This window comes from Arvicola amphibius, chromosome 9, assembly GCF_903992535.2.
Source record: "Arvicola amphibius chromosome 9, mArvAmp1.2, whole genome shotgun sequence".
NCBI classification, from domain to species: Eukaryota; Metazoa; Chordata; class Mammalia; order Rodentia; family Cricetidae; genus Arvicola; species Arvicola amphibius.
Window position 1 is genome coordinate 11,158,414 of NC_052055.2, and position 17,318 is coordinate 11,175,731.

A 17,318-nucleotide genomic window follows, 5' to 3' on the forward strand; every position below is an offset into this window, starting at 1 on the left:
AGCACCAGAACTCAGACACTTGCCCCCCTCTAAGTCCAGTGCTGGGATTAAAGGCCTGTACTACCACCACATTGACTTAAGGGCTTAACTCTTGACCTGACAGCATCTCACCTTTCTGAATTGTCTTTATCTGAGTTATTCTGTTCTACAGCCAGATTCCATTAAAACAGAACTGCAAAATAAACTTGTATTACAAGAGTCGAAACTCCCTTTTACACAGTAGCAAAGTTATTATTGGTGACAAGGCTCTACCCAGCTGATGCAGACACATTGGGCAATGTAATGATGTTCTAACAATGCCACCTTTGCAGCTCCTAACCTTCTCCTTCCTTTTTCCCTTTTCTATATTACTGTAATATTCTCAGTGACACATTGAAAATAGGTACTTCTCTGTTCTGCTCATAAGATCATATAGCTAAAATCCATTTCCCTGCCTTCACCTCCAGTCATTCTTTTATTCTGCCTTTGAGACAGTTAGCCAAGACTTAGTGTGTTGGGAGGTCGGACTCAGGCCTGTGTTCTTAGGTCTTTAACACTGTCTTCTAGTCTGACTGCAGGACAAGAGCTTTTTTCATGGTTTTCTTGGCATAGCTCATGCCATAGCTTTCATAGGTTGTAGTTCTATTACTGCAGCTCTTCCTGGCAAAAAATTTCAACCCACTCACTTTCCTTGTGTTTATTAACAGGTCAAGACCTACTGGTCCAGTCAGCTTTGTCTGTTTGTGGGATTCTGTGTGGGTTTCAACTGTTGGCAGTTCTCTGCCTGGACAAAGCTGTTCTTCAGAGCATCTTTGATTTCCATGTGGAGGCAATTAGAATACCATTATCTTGCTTTAGATTAGCATCCTTTATTTCTGTTCAGAAGCAATTAGAGTACCATTATCTTGCTGTGGAATAGCATATACATTAGAACCTGCTGAGACCTTATCTGAGGGGCTAAAGATCTCTGTGACACAGGACAGATGAGATCCTGATGGTGAAAGGAGAAAAATCATCCGAGAGATTCTCCACCCCACCCCACCCCATCCCACTCCTATCCCCACCACTCCCTGAAATCCTTCATCTCTTGCTCCTTAAAGTCTCAAGGGGGGAGGCAGGGACTAGCCTCTGACGATTTCTGAAATAAATCCTCATTAATTCCTCCATTGTCTTGGTAATTGGTCTTTGTTTCTGTCATTGTATCTGACTAATCTCCCCATTACGCTGTCAACTACCTACAGTAATCTTATCAAACATCCTTTGCCTACTATAAAGATGTCTCTCGGATACACTGGTCCAGTTGACAGGCAGGTATTTTCTAAATTTTGAATTGAGAGTCACATTTCGTTAATAATTATCTTCCTCCCTCCCTTCCTCCCCCCTCCTTTCCCCCTCCCTCCCTCTCCCTCCCTCTCTCTCTCTCTCTCGCTCTCCCCCTCCCCCCCTCCCCCCTCTCTCTCTCTCTCTCTCTCTCTCTCTCTCTCTCTCTCTCTCTCTCTCTCTCTCTCTCTCTCTCTCTCTCTGTCTCTCCCTCCCTCTTCCTTTTTCTGAAGCAGAGTCTTGCTGTGGTTCCCATAGTGGACTTAAACTTTCAGGCTGAACTTCACGTCTCTGTTTCCTGGGTACCTTGACCTATAAACGCATGCCACCACAACTGGGTAATATTCTCTCTTATTAAATGCTTTTTCACAAAAGCAGTCAAGACAAACAATTTTCATTCTCCCCAAGTTGTATTTTCTCCAAAAAAAAATTGAGTACTCCTGAGCAACTTATTCATGACTTTATAATAAGGATAGCCTTCCTACCATCATTCAACAATATGTTCCCTGTTTCTATTTGAAATGTCAACACGAGCTTTGCTGTGTCTAGATCAGAGTCTCTTCACGATCACTTGATCATTCTCTCAGAAGTATTCTCTCTACAGTACTAAATAGCAATGTAGCTCCATCCAGCATGTTTTCCAACAAATTCAGCTTTGATCCTTTACCCAGTCCATTTTCAAGCCGAATCCAACTACTTGTGCCCGATCTTTGACTTAGTTCATTTGTGCTACTAAAACAAAGCACCACAGACTGTATATCTAATAACCAACCAGCATATATTTCTCACAGTTTGAGAAGCTGGAATACCAACAGTCCATGAACTAGACGATCCATGACTACGAATCAACTTTTTCCTGGTTCATATAGACCATTTTCTTACGGTGCCCTCACATCATGGAGGGGAGTGACATCTGTCTGTAGTTTCTTTTACAAGAATATTAATATCATTCATGAAGGTTAATACATAATCATTTTCAAAGGCTGCCCTTATGTACATATAAATACATTATAATTTACCAATTAAGGTTTTAAGCAGTTACAATAGTTTACAGGTCAAGTTTGAATAGGACCTCCTTCCCATCTACATGCCAGGACTCATTTGTTGAAGGCTAGGCCACCAGATGACACTGCTGGTTAGCTGTTATTGGAACATGGAATAACCTATATCCTCAATGAATCAGTCCATTGGTCAGCTCATAGCTAAATGAGTCATTAAGAAAAAGGGTAGGCTTGAAAAGCATACTTCATGAAGGAGACAGGTGATATTGTGACATGTCTGCAGATCCAATTTTCTGCTTGCTAGCTGACAAGAAGGTAGCTTTTTTCATGATAGCCTCCTGCAACTTAATGTTCTTCTATATCTCAAACTTATATCCTTGAATGGAGGCTAAAAATGAATTCAAATCTTAATAATCTGTGACAAAAGATTTTTATTCCTTTAATTTGATTTTCTTAAGCAATGAAGAACTGACCAATATAACAGTATAAGACTTTTATTCAGTTTTAAACAAAAATAGATTATAATACAGTATTTATATTCTTGTATTTTATATTTTATAGCTGTCCTTCACTTCTTTTCTTCTTCAAATATAAAAATTACATTCATTTTTTTCTGAATTAGTAAGGGTTTCTCCTCTGTGTCTTTTCTTTATGGAAATCCTAAATTATTTTCATGTAAAAGAAAATATCTCTCTTAGTAAGGTAGTATTTGAATTTTTCAGAGTCACAAAAAAGGAGAAAACTGAGTAAAATTATTGTTTTGTATCTATTTTAAAGAAAACTAATCTTTTAAATTTAACTTAATTTGCATTTTATGTTTTTGATACAAAATAGACTCTTGCAGAATTATTAGTGTTCACATGAAGCAACTGAAAAAAATAAATTTCAGTGTATCTCTAAATAATTTCATAATAATTACTGTTATAATAGTATTAAAAGACACAAATTGTAGTCTGAATTGAAGATAAAGTTCTTAATAGTATTAAAAGACACAAATTGTAGTCTGAATTGAAGATAAAGTTCAAGAGTTCTGTTAGACACCATGATGCTATAGTTAATGACTTGGTTTATTCATCATAAAGATATAAAAGTAACTTCCCAATAGACTGTGTGAAGATTTAAATGTGTCCTTAAATACTTAAAACCAGGAAAGATCTGTTGTATGGTGTGATCTCTGCTACATTCCATGACTCCTTTCAGTCATGGTACTTCTCCTACTAAACCCTAACCTTTAGATGTTTTGACAACTATTAAAAATGCCTTAGATGGAAAAATCATTAAACAGAAGATGTAGGTTCACAATTACACAACAAATAAAAGCAAGCCAACCAAATAGCACATTGGAGATATTAATCACGATATCATCCTAGAGAGGCAAAGATGGTTCAGCATTTACAAACGTAAATCTGATAACTCATAGTAATTGAAACAAAGACAAAAATTATATAGAATTACTTCAATGAATGCAGAAAAGGCTTTTGACAAATTTCATGATGAAAATGTGAAATAAGTTAGGCTCACAAAGGAACACCATAATATAAAAAGTAGTGCATAATAAGTTACTACCTATCATCACACTGAATAAAAAGGTGATATAAACAATTGTAAGATCTAGTAAAAGAAAAGTGACAACTTCTGCCAGTTTTATTCTGGCTACCCACCACAAGTCATCAGGAGAACACAACACAAGAGAAACAAAAGAAAAGAAAAAAACAAACAGAAAGAACATTTAGCTGTAAAAGAGGAAATCAAATTGTGATGGCAGACGATGTGATGTTATATTAAAAAATACCAATAGGGGCTGGAGAGATGGCTCAGAGGTTAAGAGCATTGCCTGCTCTTCCAAAGGTCCTGAGTTCAATTCCCAGCAACCACATGGTGGCTCACAACCATCTGTAATGGGGTCTGGTGCCCTCTTCTGGCCTGCAGGCATACACACAGACAGAATATTGTATACATAATAAATAAATAAATAAATATTTAAAAAAAATACCAATAGACTACTAAAACTGAAAAATGAATTGATCAAAATTTCAAGATTAAAAAAATCAACATACATTCCACACTTTCTTCATCCATTCTTCCACTGAAAGGCATCTAGGTTGTTTCCAGGTTCTGGCTATTACAAATAATGCTGCTATAAACATAGTTGTCAGTTTGGTTGCTCACCTTCCTGGACTTAGGGGGAGCTGGGAGGACCTTGGACTTAACATAGTGAAGGGAACCCTGATGGCTGTTTGTCTTGGAGAGGGGTGGAGTGGGGGTATGGTTGGAAGGGAGGGGAGGGAAGGGGGAGGAGATGGAAATCTTTAATAAAAAAAAAAAAGAAAAAAAAATCAACATACAAAAACTAATATCATTCAATTACTATAAACCATCAGCCATCTAGAACTAAGAAAAGAGTACCATGTCATTACCAAAAAATAAAATTTTCTAATTATTATAACATTTTTACAATGAAAACTCAGAATGTTGCTTATAACAATTGAAACACACACACATACAGAGAAAGAAAAGTAAAGGGAAGCATTAAAATAATGATTGATAGAAATGATAGAAGAAATAATTAAGGATGATAGGATAGGCAAATATATTTTAGATAAGACCCCCTAAGTACAGGAAATAATGGCAAACATAGAGGGTACTATGTAAAAGTGAAAAATTTTTCAGAAAAGGTAATTATCATGAGAATATAGAGACAGTGTAGAGAACTGGAAGAGACATTTTTAATTACATTGGAGAAGGAACTTATCTGATTAAAAATGAACCAAAATTATGCACAATCACAGAGCACACAAACAGATACACTCACCAATGCAAGTAGGTAAGGAATCATTCCACTGAGCCAACGAATTAGGCACTGTATCACACCTAATGGCTCTGGAGCCATGGAGGATGTATCCTGGGTTACACTCAAAAAGGACCAATGAGCCAACTGCAAAGTCATTGCCAATTCTTCTTCCGAACCTTGGCTCAGGCACAGAACTGCACTGTGTCGAGCTTGTTCTAGGAACAGCTGCACAGAAATAAGTTACTTTAATTTCATATGTATCAGACATATACAGATTTCATAATGTAACTACCTAAAGAAGCTAACATTTTTTGTTCTTTTCATAATCAGAATTATTAATTATAACACATATTTAAGTTCAATAAAAATAAAACACAATTTAAAGAGATTATTGACATTCAAGACATTTTCTTTAAAATTTTTACCTTTGATCCTTTAAATAACATCAGTTTTGCTACCTTCTGTTTTATCAAATTCTTATCAGTACAACAAAATAATTTTTTTTAGATATTGCAATTTACGGGATCAATAAAGGATGTATAATTTTTAATTTTGGGTTCCCAACCACAAAATGTAATTTAGGATACATGACATACTTTCTAGCTGTTTCGTGTACTGACTCTTACTAATATTAATTAGCTATTGCAAACATGTTTTCAAACTTAATTTTCCAAGTATGTTTGTTACTAATGAAGAGAGTAATTACAGTCAGGTTAAGCAGAACGTAAGTCAGACAGATTAACAACAATATTTATTTTTAATTCATCAATTGTACTTAATAAAATTTGAGATGGAGTTTATATTTTGTATGCCCATCAATTGTGCCTTTTTTGATTCAATAAAGTAGAATGATAACAGGATGTTTTTTCTTTTTAAAACACATACAGATGTGATTGAAGAGACTGATAATAGTCCAAAAGAATGACATGGTGACTTCTAATAAATTAAGCCCTCTAGTACGACTTGAGGAAATGCAACCAAATTTTTTCAGTGCCTTTAAAAGATTCACAGTACCGCAATTGTGTACAGGGGAAAATACTATGAAAAGAGTGCATGTTATAGCCAACCGGAAAAAAAGAAAGTGAGATGAGGGAGTTTAATAAGAATACAAAATAACAAATGTTTATACATTTCTTAGTAAGAAGGTACAAAGTAATTTTAAGAAGAACTATTAAGCAATCATATACAGTTGACTCATATATTTCAAATGCTTTCTTGGTTTAGTTTAATAATACTATAAAACATTGTCCATAAAAGGCAAGAAAAAGCGTGGGTGATTAACATTTTGTGTGCAAATCCTTTGTAAGTGTGCAGAAAGTTAAATTTTATTGAGCGGGTAAGAAAGTATATTTTTTCACATTTCTTTTACGTTAACTAAATAATTTACAACAAAAGTACAGGTGTTTAATTTAGAGTGCGAGACTATGAGAAAAATAAATGAGAAGAGTCGAGAATAACAAGGATAACAGACATTTTGAAAACAAAATGTTGGGAGGGAAAGAAAAAAAAAAATCAAGCATTTACATTGAGGAAGGCAGTGGGACAGTGTATTCTTTTTAAAATTCGGTCAAAGCAACAACATCCCAGGAAGGGATTCATGGGGCAGGGGTCAGTGCATAGCTACTCCAAGTGACTTTCCTCTTTCCTAGACGGTGGTGAGGAGAGTCTTGGACAACAACTGGGCACAGCATGGAAATAGATACCATTCCTTAGTGTGTTTCTAGACTACAGTGTCACTTACCTTGGTAAACAAAGTGAAATCCCTTAGCTGTTATGGGTCCAACTGAGGTGAATCGAATTGTGATCTGATTACCTGAACTCAGTGGAAGTGACTCTCCTACTCAACAAAACAAATACTCAGATATCATAAATAATCTCCATTCAAAAACCTAACAACTCTATCATTTTACACTGTCATTTGAAAATGTCAAACTAGGTTCTATCAGATTACTTTTTAAAAATCCTACTAGCAGCATCATTTCTTTGGGTTCAACTTCAATTGCAATCTTTTTACCATAAAGCTTCAATTACATTTTAATACATATGGCTCATTCATAAATATTTTATATCACATGAAATACCACAGATTGTGATTAAGTATTATATTTATTTTACTACAGTCCTAGAATATATTAATTTTTTCAAGCTTATGAATTACTATTAAATTGTGGTTTTATTCATAATAAAAAAATTCTTCAGTTTACAGTATTGCTAACATGGATGACATAGATCTCAACTCTCTCCACAATACTAATCAAAGTCAGTCTTTAATCAACAGCTGACAGTTCTAGTAAAGGATACCTGAATGGGATCCCGAGAGGGAAGATAACAGAGGAGACTGCTGAGTTGGCCCATCAAACACCTCAACAACATCGTGGAGTGATGTCTGGAAAAATACAAACTGGCCAAACACCACTGATCAACAGGAACCAGGAGAAGCAAACCAATCACCAACCATCCAAAAACAAAAACGAAAACAAACAAAAAAAATAGAAAGAGGAGGAGACAGAGAACAAAGTATTACAATATAATAGTAATCTGCATGTTTTGCTTTGTTTTGTTTTTTGTACTTTCTACCTTTAAATGAAGATTGGTGCTATGTCAGTTGGTTCCTGACAGATGTATTTCAGGCCACAAAGATAATGATGATGATTTAAGGCAATAAAATTTTCAAAAGACTATCTTTTTAAAAAAATGGATATCAGATTTAATTTATTTGGAAATTGTAGGGTCATTGTAATTTAGTATTTATCATATCTACTTTCAGATATTTCCTCACAGTTTTATTTACTCAGTGACCTTCCTTTCCTAACTTTTCTCTCCTCCTTTACGTGAGATAGCTAAGATTTTAAAATAGGGGATTTTAAAAAGGTTATCCTCAAAATGCCATTCCATTATAAACAATAGGTTTGCTAGAAAAATATCAGCAAGTTCTTCTTCAGGTCCCAGGTATAATTTACATTCTGTGTAAAAATGACTCCTGCGCATTTATTATGAGTCTTCCGTAATGAAATTAACATAACTTAAGATTTCTAAGCAACTAAAATGTTGAAAAAATCTTCACAAAACATTACTTTTTCATGGGAAAAAAAAGTTCTGAAGTACTCCCAGAAGAACTTTATTTGGTTTATTATTTTCATTCCTATTATACTTCTCTGTATTTACCATATAAATTTCGCTCCAGAACCTATCCCAACTCATCCAGAAACTACGAGTTCTATAGCAGAGGTTAATTCCAATTTCAGGTTACAAAAAGAAGAATACCAGAAAGAAGTGAGTGGTCATACTAATTCTTAGAACTTTTCACTGAATGGAAATATTGTGGATTTAAAAGATTGTGGCATTAATTCTAATGATACATAAACATAACTTCGTGTATTCAGAATCAAATGACTTTTGCTCAATTATAATTGAATGAGTATAACTATGAGTCCATTTTTAACGTTTTCTGCAACTCAAACCAAAGGTTAGGGACATCTTTGAGGATTACTTTGTAAACAGCCCATACACGGGCAGCATTGCTGAGTTTGGCTCATGAACACAGGTGTATACAGAGTACTGTGAACTTAGCTGCATTCATTCACTGGCAGGGAAGAAAGAAGTTGGTGATCCCAGTCCATTTCTTTGTAAATGAAGAGGAAGAGGAAGAGGAGTAGTGGGAGGAGGGGAGGGAGGCAGAGGGGAATGAGGAAGAGGATATCTACCTCATGGGCAGGTATTCTATGGATTCTTTGAAAAATGTCTGATTATTGAAGTGCTTAATTTTTATGAATACTCCTCCTAAAAATACTTGCTAGATAAATGGAAGAAATTTATGCACCTATTAAATCAGAGACATGCCATGTACTTTTGAGAAGGCTTACTAGTCATTCAAGACTTTTGGAGGTCAGACTTCTCTAAAAGATGCTGAATTTCATCCACCATATACCAAGCTATTTAAAAAAATACCCAGAAGCCGGGCGGTGGTGGCGCACGCCTTTAATCCCAGCACTCGGGAGGCAGAGGCAGGCGGATCTCTGTGAGTTCGAGACCAGCCTGGTCTACAAGAGCTAGGTCCAGGACAGGCTCTAGAAACTACAGGGAAACCCTGTCTCGAAAAAAAATCAAAAAAAAAAAAAAAAAATACCCAGAAAAAGAAATGGTGGCTGTTTATACAGTTTGTATAGTAGCAATTTGTTGTGTATGATTATTTCAAATTATGGTGTCAACTTGCTCTGATGTAACATGGATATTCCCCATTGCCTGACAAAATCATCAAAAAGGAAAAAAAATTGATCATGAGCACATTGCTGTATCAAGTACACTGTGCAATACTACTTACAGATCATCTATTTTTTTCCTACAGTAAATTTCGAAGTCAGAAAATTTCAAGCTCAACCTCTTGGACTCTTTCTCCCTGAGTATGTCAGCTATCCCAATACGAGCTACTCTCACTTTCTGTGACAGCCACCACACCCAAGGCAACCAAAATAGTTATGTGAGTGTTTCTTATGACGAAAACAAATCTGCTTTTGTATCTTATAATTAGACCCCTGCTCAAGTGCTTTCTCAATGATTTGCTTTTGTATAAATATCTCCTAAAAATTAAAGATTCTGAGAGCATCTCTGTCAATGCCACGGTCAGTTCACTAGCATTTTAGTGTTCATCTAGTTAGGTAAGGACAGAGACTGAGAATGCTCTTCCGTGGACTGATGGTATACTACACTAGCAAGTTTCTCTAATTCTGAGATGAAACCACAGAGTGGAGGAGAAAAGTAATTGGGGGCGATAAAAAATGCATTATGGGGGCAATAAGCAAGCTACTTCTTAACAAAACTCTAATTCTGCATTAATCTAGACAGTTGTAAATTTAAATTAAAACTTGTGTATAAAATTACTCAGAGAAGAAACTGGATCATTATTTTAGAGATAACATGATAAAATGTGTGCTTAATGTAAAAGTTGAGTGCAAAGAATCATTACCACTTGCCCAAACCGGATTTTATATACATTGTCAGAATGCCTGTGTAGTAAACATAGACTTAGAACCAAATCTCTTGTCCTCAGCAAAATGATTTTATATTTATTCTTTGACAGTATCATACATATATGTGTGTGTGTGTGTGTGTGTGTGTGTGTGTGTGTGTGTGTGTGTGTGTGTGGCTCATTCTGGTCACTCCCTCCTCTGTCAATACTATTCTTTTCCCTGTTGGTCTCTTTCCCCTGTTCATGACTTTTTCTGTTGTATGACCTGTTAATTTAACCAAGGTCATCCATGAGAACATGGGTGTGGTAATCCTCTGAAACAGGGTGGAGTCACCGGTGGCCACATCATTGAAGAGAAGCATCCCTTAGCATCAATCAATAGCCAGTGGTTACTGAGAGACGAGGACCCAAGGAGTTCCACAGACCATGTAGCATATAATGCCACTACAGCGACCCAGAGAGCTAAGAGTTAATAACTCTAATGATTGTGCCATAGACCAAAGAGATAGCACTTTAAGAATTAAATGCCTATTTTAAGGTTTGCTACCTCATTTCATTAATAAATATCGCAATTCATTTAGCGTTCACATTTGTAAACAAAGAGTCGTTGCTCTTTGCTTCTAAAACCTTTGGAATACACAAAGGCAAACCATGATTGATTGAAAGTAATTTAGAGAAAATCCAGTTGATACGTTAAACGTGGAACACTACATTTACTGGATGGCTTTTTGGGTAAGCAAGTTGTCTTGTATACTTGGGTCACCAGGTCTTAGCTAAATTATAATGATACTATTATTGTCATGTAAATAGATCTGATTTGCTTCTCTGCTTAAGTTCATTCTATCCATCTCCACATACATCTCCTTACATTCAAATTGATTTATCAGTCATCTATACTCCATTAATTCCATTTTGAATCGCCATTAGTATTTGACTGTATTCTTTCTTATTTGAAAGTTAAATGAAAATTTTAGTATTTAACAGTTTATATTTCTAAGAAATATAGAGACTCCCTCTTTAAAGACATACCTTTTAAACCTAACCTATGTAATGATGCCTTCACCCTTTGTCTGAAGCACTGTTTTCTTTCTAGAACTTTGATTTTTCACTAAACTCTGGGCAAATTAGGAAGATCTGTGGTGTCTCTTGGTCTATAACAGGAATCAAGTGGGTGGAAGCCGGCAGCCGCTTGTTTTTCACCCTCTAGAGATTGGAAGCACTTTACCACTGCAAGGGCAGGCTTCCAACATCAAGCAGCTTCTCAAAAGAAACAGGATTTAATGGACTGTTCTTCTGCTTTAAGAAGAACAGATGTTAATGGTAACCTTTTAACTCCTTTATTAAACATATATTTTCCCTAATGTTACAAGTACTGTGGTGAGCCAGAAAAGGGAGGGACAGAAATCTTAGTCAGATGAAAATTAAACATATAAAATGTGTCCACCGATAACAAATTTTTAAAAGTGCTTTTGGAGCTCTTATTTTCCACACATTTCATTCCAGAATCAACATGGCTATAATCAGACTTAGTTAATTTTATGCCATGATATATAGGAAGTGAGTTAAGAGCTAGAGTTGAAAGGGTCACCAAAACAGACAAGATCTATGCCCTTAGGCCCCATTAACTATAGTTGCTTGTTGAAATTGCAGCAGGCCTTTGTTCTGCTTATGAAATGGTAATAGATTCGCTGATCAAATTAATTACAAAGCAAGCAACACCCGCAGACGTAGGCCACATCTTCGCCTGCAGATTGATGCTGCATTAGTCCTTCAAACCCAATCTTCAAAGCAAGACCTCCCGAAACATCTCAGGGAATATGAGATGGGTGACTTCCGGGGTGCCTTTTAAGAAATTTATGGTATAGATATTTTTAAAACCCTTTTAACAGTGATTAAAACCCTTAAACTCAGTGTCAGACTGGGGACCAGTATTTGGAAGAATGCACAGCATAACTTGAATATGCTCTAGTTCATGTGCTCATCCACGAGCAGAAAATGAAGAGCGTGTGAAAACATCCTATACATCTGACATTCACCTCTTCCCTTACCAAAGCAACATTTAATTTGTCATGATAATCACCCAAGATGAGGAATAGTTGTTTGCTTTTCAACCCCACATCGGTCAAATGGATTTTTCTTAGTCAGATACACTGAACTTCAGAGACTTAGCCCACTCTGTTTAATTAAAGCATCTTACATACAGATTGATAGATGCTGCCATAGTGCTTGATGGACAGAAAGAAATTAGCACAGCTAAATTCAGAATTTTAGGGCAGAGCAATTATCATCTTGCCAACATCACTGAGCTACCTGGAGTAAAATGCAATACACCAAAATGAGCTGCTGTCCACGGGAGTGTGCTCTTGCTTAGAATAAAAAAAAAAAAAAAAAAAAAAAAAAAAAGAGGTGGGGGGACTTTAAACCTCATCTGTCCATTCAATTCTATTTTGCAGTATTGCTAAGATGTCCCATTATTGATGGCAAACTCCATATCCACAAGCAAGCTTGAATCAAACTTCACCAAATGCTCTAATCAGAGGTTAATCCCTATTTACTTCTGTGTCTGTTCTTGCCTTGTCCAATTGCAGCAAAAATTTATCACGTTGGTTTAGCCTGTCCTACCCTCGATAACTGATCACCATCTCAACCCTGCTGTCTCCTCAGTAGTATCAATTGATCTTAGTTTCCTCAGCAACAGTTCTAATTTCGTTTAGCCAGGCTATTTAATAACTTCTTATGTTTAAATGCATTTGTCCTCCAGTTCTCATTCGATTACTTGGCTGTTAGGTCCCGTAGTTCCTTGTATTTGAAATTGAGCTTAATTTCTCTGCCCAGTTGCAAAATTCCATTGTAATGATTTTTACAGATATCTTGGTAGTCTTCATAATTTTCAGTTCTGTTAATATATATATATATATGTATATATATAGTGTATATATATATATATATATATATATATATAGTGTGTGTGTGTGTGTTAACATTTTTATGGAAGTCCTAAGTCAACTAGCAGGAGTTGGTATTCCAGTTCCTTCATGTAGGTTGCAGTGATAGGAATGGCACTGAGGTCACTCGGCCATATAAACATTCCCTGCTGCTTAAGGGAATAAATAATTTTTCTCAACATTGGCTGAGCAGAAATTTCCCAAAGACAGATCCCAGTTTTGTGCCATCAAAATAACCAGCGCCATGTAGAGAGATTCACTGATCTAGAAATTAATCAGCCCTAAACAGGGCTAATGAAATAAACATGGACATGATTACTCTTCTTCAGTGATTAGAACCATACTTACTGAGTTAAACATGAAAATTGAATTTATGCAGATGAGAAGGGTTTCACCACTACTTATTGTCTTTTTCTTTTCAGAAGGAAGTAATTCTGAGCAGCATGGTAGCTCACACTAGTATAAGATGGGGAAAATGAAAAAGAAAAAAAAAACAATAAAAAGAAAAGAAAAAAACCCATGATCTGACTGAGGCATCATTAAAGGAAGCAACCCAGCCTCTTCTGGAGAAAAGGATGGGAGATTAAAATGCCTAAGACACTGTGAAGTCTAGGTTTGTATAAAACTATTTTTGATAAATTTTTGGACAGGAGAAGAATTGCAGACTCTCTGGGAATTAATGGGTCTAGGAGACAGATGAATGATGGCATATTATTTACAGGATAAAATCACTAAAGTAACAAAGATTTACTCTGTGATAAAAAAACAAATACCCGTGCAGCTGGACTTCTAGTGTAACTGAGTGGCAGAAGTCTTTCTTAGCATGTTAGGTCCTAGGTTCAACTCTCCCACATAGGGAAAAAAAAAGATGAGGAAATTGGAAGACCTCTGTACTTATAGATGAGCACGCGTAGGAATAATACGTTCATAGGCCAGAAATACACTGGATATTCCATAAAATTTTTTATGCAGAGTTCTGGAATCAACCTCTAGATTGGATCCATAGAGATGAATCCAATGGAAGGAAGGAAGTCCATTGCCTTGGTGTGCCTCATTTTCCACATCTGTAAAGGAGTGTTAATGAAATGACCCACATCTCGGATTGCTGTGGGGATCAATGTAGATGGAAGTTTCTGTCCCGCCTGGTCCCACATCCATTTAGTCCCAAAGAAACACACAGAGACTTACATCAATTATAAACTGGTTGACCTATTCTCAGGCTTATTATTAACTAGCTCTTGCAACTCAAAATAACCCATAATTCTTATCTATGTTTAGTCTTGTAGTCTGGCACCTTTTCTCAGTAAGGCATTCTCATGCTGCTTTCTCTGCTTCTGGCTTGTGACTGATTTTCTGCCTTTCCTCTTCCCAGAATTCTCTGAGTCTGGTTGCTCCACCTGTACTTCCTCCCTGGCTACTGTCCAATCAGCATTTTATTAAAATAGTATGAGTGATAAATCTTTACAGTGTACAAGAGTATTATCCCAGAGCAGTGCATCACATAAACTAACACATGCCAAACACCTCTACAGTGTCTGGAAAATAATAATACATATTGCTTGTTGTTACCTTGCAAATGTATTTGCTGCTAATTCAGTCTGAAATTTCTGGCAATACCTTTGATGTCTAATGTGCCTGACTCATTCTTTGTTTTCTAAACAAACATGTTTAGAAAAAATGGAAGGAATGATAGTATTAGATAAGTTTTCTAGCTGTTTCAACCAAGATTAATCTGTATTCCAAAATCAAAATATCAATATGTGCATTTGATTTTTTATTTCATCTTCTCAAGTAGAAGAGGGCAATGATAATTTTCAGGTTCCTATTTTAGTTAAAAAAAAAAAAAAACAAGATGAGAGGGCACTCTAATTTTTATGCTTTGCTGTAAACACATTGAAATTTCATCTTACAAAAGAAATACATTCGTATAGAAAGGAGTTGGATATATATAAGTCTTCGCTTAATTTTCAACACACCTGTCATTTTGTTTATAAAATCTACCTAGTCATTACATTCTGGGGTTTATATTGGTGATTTTATCACTGCCTCGGCTGGTTTGTCACTCTGTTTAAACTTTTCCAAGCCAACCTTGTTTGCTCAGCATGAACTTTACCTACTGACACACAAAAACCGATAACACACACATACGCCCACACTTCCGGAGTTGCAGTTTGAGACAAATCAAAGATACAGTGAGAACATCACTTGACTGGGTGTGGGAGGGGCTGGAGATGACGTCAAGCATTAAAAATTTGCTGAGATTGAAATGAAACTTGCCTCAGATGCTTCCTCTGATGATTATTTCAGTCTATTACGCTACACCCCGATTTTGTCAGTCTAGTTGGAGTGGCCCCATGCGTGTAATGTGACTTCTTTTCCATCAGCAACATACACGGAAGTCCCTGTTTCCTGAGATGCAGAATTACTTTCTATGAAAATAGCTCAGTTGGATTTTGAGATCCTCTGGACAGCTCTAGATTTTAAAAGCTTCTATTTTTAAAAAATCATTTTAATGCACTTGAATAAAACTTCAAATTTAAAAACATTCAATAAGAGTTTACTACTTCAATTTTTTTCTCCAAAGAATAAAAAAATGGAAGAACTTTGAAAATCAGGCACAAATGAAATCAATGTGTTCTTTGTGTTTAATATGACATCTGAGGGTGGTAAGGTTTGAATAGGAGTTTTATTCGTTGAAATAACTGAAACTGAAACTCATTAATATTTTGGAAAGTTGTATTTTGCTATATCAGATTCCAGCAACTCACTGCTCATGTTACACTAGAAGAGATGAGAACTATTAATTCATAATGAGGTGCTTGCTGCCATTCATCATTGTCATGAAGGTGAGTCATATATATTAGACACTAATTATTTGGAATCTATTCAAATATCATGCCAAAGCTTGCATCACTCTAGATATTAGGGCCAAATATTACATATAGCAAAATTCTAGAAGTCCAAACTCATGTTTGTTAGTGAACAAAAAGAATATCTTACTATGATTTCTATTTGCAATAATAAGGAAATGAAAGATTCTATTTATAATTTAAATTTAAATACTAGTAGCACCTAATTATTCTATAGCTGATCCCACCCCCAAGAATTTGGGTCTGCTCAGAACTCATCATAATAATTGGGGTACTATGATTCCCCTGTTATCAATTTATTGATTAGGGAACCTACAAACTAAATTGAATGTCTAAATTCATAGTCACCTTTTAGAATTCTCTGGAGCTGACTTTCATTTTGTGCCATAACCTTTTGTTGTCTAACAAAACTAGAGAAATCTCTACTTGACATACTCTAAGCCCATAATTATTGTCACTAAAGTCCCTATCTAATGTACATTAACTTTCCTTAACTCTTCTAAAATTTCATGTCATTTTACTACAAATACTTTATCTGCAATTGTAGTTGTAATATTTACCTTAACAGCTGCTAATTAATTTGTGTTTAAAAGCATAGAATAAAAATATGCAATAATATGCAATTTCATTATATGCTTTAACAATTAAAACAACAAACAAGATACAAAGTTTGAAAAATTCCAGTTTGATTCAACATTGTTACTTTTAACTCCTTTATAATTCAGATGAATGTTTTCTGTCATCATCTGCCGGATTCCAGGTTGGGAATATAGATATGCTCATGATTATGATAACTTAAATTGCTAAAGTATTTTTACTATTAAAATTTTTAACTGTAAGTCAACCAAAAAATTGCCAAATTATAAGTCCATGAATTCCTCACCCTCCTGTAGCATTAGTTTTTTGCATCTTGTTTTATTTATTGCTTCTTTTTCCTCTTGCACTAAAAATTAGTGTAACTTAAAGCAAGCCCAACATTGTATCTATCTCCACAGGTTAGTTCTTTAGTATTTATTACTAACTATCAAGTCCTTAAGCAGCCAACATTCCTGCATTGACCACACCTGATAAAATGTACAATAACTTAGTTATCTAATACTCATTTTTTATTCGTATTCTCCCTATTTTATTTGGAAATAAACTGTTTTATCCAGGTAATTTGATTAAATATGGAGCCATTGCTCTCCAACTCTGTCCCTCCCCAAACTTGATCATTCTGAGTTATCTTATTTATTGTTTCATTTTCCTTGAAAACATCTCTTAGATAATTATTTGTCTTGGCATAGCAAAATCCATTTGTTGAATATGTATTTGTGGTGTGTGTGTGTGTAAGCTATAAGATCGCCTGGAGCTTTAGTTACTAAGAGCTGTAGACTGCCTGATATGGGTGCTGGAAACTAATTTTGTATCATTTGCAAGAGCACCAAGTTTTATTAACTGCTGAGC

General features: G+C 35.4%; 1 protein-coding gene across 3 annotated transcripts in view; it reads right to left on the reverse strand.

Moving 5' to 3' along the window:
* The window catches only part of Csmd3 (CUB and Sushi multiple domains 3), a 976,820-nt gene that overhangs the window by 152,717 nt on the left and 806,785 nt on the right, over positions 1-17,318 (reverse strand). For 2 of the 3 annotated variants that reach the window (XM_038342098.2, XM_042055667.1), the window contains exons 33-35: positions 7,393-7,506; positions 6,833-6,928; positions 5,113-5,316 (exon numbers count right to left, since the gene is read on the reverse strand). In XM_038342098.2, coding sequence (XP_038198026.1) covers positions 5,113-5,316; positions 6,833-6,928; positions 7,393-7,506 — 414 coding nt within the window. The remainder of the gene's footprint in view (positions 1-5,112; positions 5,317-6,832; positions 6,929-7,392; positions 7,507-17,318) is intronic. The other variant, XM_038342099.2, reaches the window with a different exon arrangement.